This window comes from Nannospalax galili, unplaced genomic scaffold (genome assembly GCF_000622305.1).
Source record: "Nannospalax galili isolate Female #2095 unplaced genomic scaffold, S.galili_v1.0 scaffold973, whole genome shotgun sequence".
Classification (NCBI taxonomy): domain Eukaryota; kingdom Metazoa; phylum Chordata; class Mammalia; order Rodentia; family Spalacidae; genus Nannospalax; species Nannospalax galili.
In genome coordinates, this window is record NW_008334020.1 from 1,670,507 (window position 1) to 1,677,500 (window position 6,994).

Sequence of the window (6,994 nt, forward strand, 5' to 3'; positions counted from 1 at the left end):
AATATGTCTTAGAAGGCAAAAAAAGTTGTTGTTGGAATAAAAAATAAACAGGTTCTTTCACAGACCTGAGAGGCTAATATAGCTATATCTTTTTGATTATTCTGTGATTTTAACACAAACTTTGTTTGAGCAATTTAAAAGGAAACAAGGCTCACAGAAGTTTTAAGAGACTTACCTAAAACAGAAAATGTCAAATCTATGTTGAAACACAAATCTTCTGACCCAGTCTAGAACCCTTCCTATTATTCCACATTGCCCATCAGTCTCACATACTTGGTTTCTTAAAAAGTAGAAGTCACCATACTTTAAGATAGATTGATAAAAATAACTTTTGAAGTTAATATCCTGCCTATTTCTGAACTATCTTCATTGCCCTCTACCTTCTTTGCAAGCATATGGTACCCTGTTGAATTCTTAGCCTATTAAGGAAGGGAGGTATGGAAAAGATATTATATTGACCGACTTACACAAGGTACATCTAAAAAGTGTGTGGTGTGACCATTGAAGTAAACTGTTGTAAGAGTCACAAAACAAAACCCCAAGGAGGCCAAATTTTAAACTACTTTTCTCTTTCCTCAGAGCTAGGGATGGAACCCAGGGCTTTGTTCATGATAAGCAAACACTCTACCTCTACTACTGAGATACAGCTCTAGCACCTGAATTCACTTTTCAATCTCTGGAATTCTAAGACTTTTGTCTTTCCAGCTGTGTCAAGCAGCACAGTAGAAAGGTAGACACCGGGACCATGCAAAGGAGGAAAACCTGTCCCTTTGGCTGGCTCCACCATTGACATTGCATCATATGCCACTCCAGCAAATCCCTCTCTCTAAAACACAGATGAAGAATGCCGAGCTAGAGCATATCCCTTTAAACTAAATAACAGCTTCTGCTCATAATTACAATGCTCTTATAATGTTTTGAGATGGTGATAATACAAAACTTTAAAAAAGCTCCACACAAATTGTAAAGTGAGTAGGATTAATTAAAAATTTTTGTCATGATACTAACCAAGATAAGAAATTGTGTACCATTTTCCCCATTCATAAAACCGCATGTGATATGAGTTTTAAGATCTAGATAATTACTTGGAGTATATGAATGTATTCTGAATCAGAATTTGCTTTATTCGAGTAAAGGAAATCTCTCAAAAAAATCCAAATATGCAATTACTTCAAAGAACTGAGCAATTAAAATATCATCTCACAAATCCACACTTCTATAAAATAGTTTTATTTTAATTTTTACTTTTAAATGTCTCTCTTCAAATAGATTTTATAATGATAAAGTTATGATCATGTTATTAGACCTTAGACATTTTAAAAATAATTAAAACGTATTTATTTGATAATCCTTTAAAATGACATCTGGCCAGGTATGTAAGCTCACACCTGTGTAGTCCAAGTACTTGGGAGGCTAAGGTAGGAAGATTGCCAAAAGTGAATCCCACCTTGTCTACAGAGCAGGCTTGAGGTAAACCTGAGCTGCAGCAGAGCCTTGTCTCAAAAAGCCAAACAATAGAAAATGACATTGGTTCCTAATACTAAAGACATTTTTAAAAAATTCCAAACAAACAATACATCATGAAATTGGACCTTGTAAATCTCCTTTTTAGAACTTTTTAGTTAAGCATAATTGCTAATATTTTCTTCATATTATTACATAAGATTCTCTTTTTCATAAGTTGACAAAATTGTACTTATTTTACTACACAATGTGAGGTTTTAGAGAACATCTGCATTAAAGATTGCCTACATGTAGCTCATAACCATTTAGCTCATGTGTTTATTTTCCCACTGAGAACACTAACATCCATTCTCAGGACTCGTTGAACATTGTTGTCTATTGTCATTAGCTACAGTCACCAGGTTGTACAATGGAGCTGTTTAAGTTACTCTATACAGCTGGAGGTTCTAGATATGATAAACACTTCCTTTTAAAATGATCAATATGTTTAAATTTTTAGGTTATAAGAAAATAATATTAATCATTGGATACCAGATATAATTCTTTTGTGAACCAAATTTTAGACAAACTGTAGACCTTCAGCTAGGAGTTTAATAGTTACGAAATCTTTCTTGGTGTGTATCCTGCTCTATGCTTCCTTTTTAAAAGTACATCACAAAATTTGACCATACTATTTTACTTTATATCAAATATATAGATCTATTTGATAATTATTACCTCATTCATAATGATGCAATCCTTGAAATTTAACCAAAAGATAGAAATGGCCAGCCCATTGTCATTTAAGCACTCTAGGTTTGGAGAGCTCTTCCTTATACTATATTGTAGAAGACATTCACATCAGAGACATGATATTTTTGTATTTTTTATTGTCTCTTTTGTTAATAGATCTCTTTCTTGAATGTATTTACAATGCTTCTCATTGTGAATCTTCATTAAAATCCATATAAAAATGTTCTTTTTTTATCTTGAATATAAAATCTCACAGTTCAATTCACATTGTCTGGAATATCTTTATCCTATAGGGCAGGTGTCAATTCATTTCTCCCAAAGAAGACTTAGTCTACTATTGTCAGACCTCTAATTGTTTCCAGAATGGCCTTATCTGAAACCTTTAGTGACACCGTGACCGAAGGTGTCACGTGCTTTTTACACTAATGAGCAATATTCTAGCCTACAGGAGGTTTCACAACCTCAAATTATTAAAGGATATTTAGGAATTACCTTCTAGTAAGGGTAGCTGAAAATAGAAGTTTTTAAGTTACTTCTTTTTTAGCACTTTTATTTAACATCCCCTATCAGTCAGGATCAATATTAGTGTCTTTTACAAAACCAAGGGTTGAAAATCATATTCCTACAGGAGCAATGCAGGTAATGCAAGAGTTAAGCTGTATAAATAAAGTTTGAATAGATTATCTGCCCTGGAAAACCCTTTCCCAGACCAAACAATACCAATAAATAAAACATGCCAATGATTCTCGGTCTCAGAAAACTGTGAATGCAGAGATTTCCCTTAAAAGTAGTTCATCTTCTCGCATGCGTAAATTTAAGATAAATATGAAGTACAGACTTATTCATACAAAACAGACTTATTCATAATGTTAACACAGATGAGTTTATTATTTTTAAAGAAAAAGAAAACAATGAAGACTTTGGAGGGAACAGAATATGACATGGAATGGAAAGTAAGAGTTTACAGAGATGGAACTGGCTGTCACATGAAGTCAAGGGCTTTAACTTAACTAATAACAAAAAACATATCCACCTTTTCCATGACAATTAGCTAACAATAGCCTTTATTTGTTAGGTGATAAATGGCAACATAATATAAAATGGATATTTATGGAGGATATAGAAAATGCTTTTATAAACAAGTAAGAGATCTTACTATAAAAATTGGACAACATTCCAGTAGCATCTTGCCCTCCCCAAGTACTTCAAAATCCTAATAAATCTGTAAAATATTTAAACCATAATATCATTTAGATTTATGGAATTTTAGGGGTTTTAACAGAATTGGAAAACTCAACTTATTCAGTAGCCAATAACTGATAAAAATGAAACTATATACAATGCTGAAATAAGTTATTCTGTCATCTTGTCATTCATTCAACTTTAAAATGGAAAAGAGATAGGGCCCTTTCATGCTGAAACACAGGACAAAGAGGTGAGAACATAGACAAGGGCTTTCGAGCCTGTCTTCAAGGTAGCTTGGGATCCAAGCTTTGATCTCCTCAGATACTATTTTGAATGGCACTCAGCTGTAGGCATGTGTCACATTTGGGCACAGTCACATTCCACCAGAATACACATGAAGATGTTGAGCTTCAATGACCCTGTCATATCTTTTCCTGGGACTGTATAACATGCCGTACTACATCAGATTAGTTTTGACCAAATTTCTGCAGAGAGTGCTGGATGAATAGCACTAACTTTACTAATAAAGGGCTAGTTTTATTTAGCTCCTTTCAGGTAATCTGTGGGGGCAGAATTGGAGATAGGTGAGCTTAAGTGATCACACAAAAGCTCACTGTTACCTTTCCCAGAGAGATGTCCTGGGGCTTTTGTTGAAATCCATTATCTTTTTATTTTATTTTATTTATTATTTTTATTATTTTATGTGTGTGAGATTTGGTCTTTTTGTGTGTGTGTGTGTGTGTGTGTGTGTGTGTGTGTGTGTATGTGTGTGTGTGTAGTGATGTATGTGTGTGTGAGGGCAACAGAGGACAACTTTGGGTGTCTGTCCCTACCTTCCACCTTGTTTGAGGCAGACTCTCACATTGTGTATGTCAGGCTAGCTGGCTGGAGAGTGTCTGGGGTTCTGTCTCTGACCAATGTTTGTAGCCACATGGTTCGTAGCCACCATGTGGTTGCTGGGAATTGAACCCAGGTCCTCTGCAAGAGCAGTCAGTGCTCTTAACTGGTGAGCCATCTCTCCAGCCCCGAAATCCATAATCTTATATTAATGTGCTGACCATCAATTTGTGATGAGAGCACTCCCATAACTATCTATTGTTGCACTTGAACGAACAACATATTCATTATAACTGATTCATTTTTGTTAACCTTTGAGTTACAATTCTATACATGGGGGATAGCACCCCATGTGGCATTCAGTTTCATTTACCTTCTGAACACTGAGGAATGTCACAGACTTCGTAGCGTACCTCTGGATTGCTTGTGAAACACCAAGGTCCCCCTTCTTCCCCTCGAGGATTTCGACAGTAGTTTTCCTGTAGGTCTTTACCCCGATAGCTCGAAGGCAAAAAGCTAGTTTTAAAATGATAATCATTACAGTATAAGCGCATGCAACTTTACCATTGGCCTATGAATTACACTAATTACTGTACATGCTTTTCCTGAAAGTGGAGACACTCTAGGCTATCTCATAGGACATCATACATTTTGACTTAAATTTTGTCATCCCCAATGTTTTTAAAATACTTGAATTTATTAAAATTTATCTAAATGAACTTTTATGTTCTACCTCAAGTCAATAATTACTAACCTCTAGACTTCCTTAAAGCCAAATACTCTGGAATATAAAATTTCGACACTTTAATCAATGCTAACAAATGCTCAGATCACTTAGGCGAAACTGTGCCATCACCATAGTGTGCCTCCGGACCTCAGTGTTACACTGCTTAGCCAAGGTCATTACCTACTCTTGTATTGTTTTCCTTAATAAAAAAAGCCCCTCCCCTTTGTTTCTTTATAGTCAAGGAAAAGATTGAAGGCATAACATGAACCACGAATCCAGAATAAAATTAATCCCATATCCCACTTTCATCTCTTTCTTGAAGCAACTGTGAGACCCCAGAAAGGAATTTAACATTTCCCAGATTGTGAGCTCACTTATACACTAAGTATAACCAGAGCTTGTAGCAACTTAGGTCTTATATGGTTGTTTTGAGAAGTTTAAGAGATGATGGGTAATCAACACTTGACATATGCTACCTGGGATTAAGCACACTCTATTTCTTTGTCATAACAAGGAGTTGAATGCCTCATTCTATTCAAAATTACAATAGAACGATCATGGCTGTTCTCAATTTTACTCCATAAGAGTCCAACATTGGGTGCAGTGACTTTGAGTCACTGCCTTCACCTAAGACTTCTAATGATATATTGTCAGTTTGTGCCCCACATAATGTATCCTACAGCAAGAGGAAAGGCCAAAGCCCTTTTTATTATTGCATTGGTTATAGTATTGGATCCAATAACGCATGTTCATCTCCCAGAATGTATACCAAACAACTATATACCTCGGTAGGTGACATCACTGAAAATGTTTAGAAGGTACGTTTTCAGTACTTAATTATTACTTAAGGAGTTTTATTTCTATTTTTATCTCAGAGTTCTGCATAAACATAAAGTTCAAAGATCTGAATATCTCAGTAAATATGGTAGAAATGTATTTTTGATGGCATGAAATTTCTAATTGGGAAATAGATATGCTAATTATCTTGAGTTGGTCAAACACATGAATCAAAACAGCACACTCCACCTCATAAATATGTACAGGCATTATGTACTAGTCACAAAAGAATATGAAAAAAAATTACAAAATGTTACTCCACAAAATGAACACAGCATATATTGGGTTCCAAGCAACATTTTGCAATGGAATACTTTCATTTGAATATGAAGGTACGCTAGAGCCAGGTCTCCAGAAAATATAAATCAGCAGTCAAAAATAGAGTTTATGCTGAGGAAAATGTTTTGTTAAGCATGTACAAAGAAACAAAATAATATTGTAAGAATTAAGCAATTCTAAAATGTCTTTTCAATAAAGTGTTTATATCCTTACTTCACTAACATTTAAAGCTGGGGAAATAGAAATAAAGTATTAAGTCACATGAATGACATTGTTTTATGCAATGCATAAAATAATCGATTTTCAAAAAGGAAGTCATTTGATTTTTCTTAGTTGTGGCCCCATGATTCTAGAATAATTTTGGATCTGTGTCTACTGTCTCTAACAGTCTAAAATTTATTTTCTATTTTTTAGCACTTCTCCAAATGTTCATAGTAAATTTATATCAAAATACTTTCACAACAGAAATAAAACTGACCTTTGCTTTATATATTTGATTAGAGTAAGTAATACACTAATCAAATTTACTTAAGAAAATTCTACTGCAACTCTATTATGCAAAAAGTAGAGGTGGTCATTCATTTCAAAACCTACATTGTCACCTAATAATAGGGCTTAAGTTCCTTAGACCTTTTATTTAATTCATTATAGGTTTTACACGTAAAAGGACAAATAGTATTAAATGAGTTTGGGGTATTATGTTTTCTTGAGAAACTAGTGATTTGAGCAAATGCTCAACATACACATATTCAATGTCTATATTTGCTCATTGTTTCAAATAGATAGGAGAGAGGGGAGAGGGTTTCCGGGATAAAATAGAATAAAAGCTGTGAAGAAGCAGAGTTTTCTCAGAAGAAAGAAACAGAGAGAGAGAGGAGGAGGAGGAAGGAAGGAGAAAGAAAGAAAGAAAGAAAGAAAGAAAGAAAGAAAGAA

At 34.4% G+C, this 6,994-nt stretch overlaps 1 protein-coding gene across 5 annotated transcripts in view; it reads right to left on the minus strand.

Moving 5' to 3' along the window:
- Hgf (hepatocyte growth factor) overlaps positions 1 to 6,994 on the minus strand; it is a 76,916-nt gene that overhangs the window by 54,211 nt on the left and 15,711 nt on the right. For 4 of the 5 annotated variants that reach the window (XM_008828989.3, XM_029561552.1, XM_029561553.1 and 1 more), the window contains one exon: positions 4,592 to 4,734. In XM_008828989.3, coding sequence (XP_008827211.1) covers positions 4,592 to 4,734 — 143 coding nt within the window. The remainder of the gene's footprint in view (positions 1 to 4,591; positions 4,735 to 6,994) is intronic. The other variant, XM_008828990.3, reaches the window with a different exon arrangement.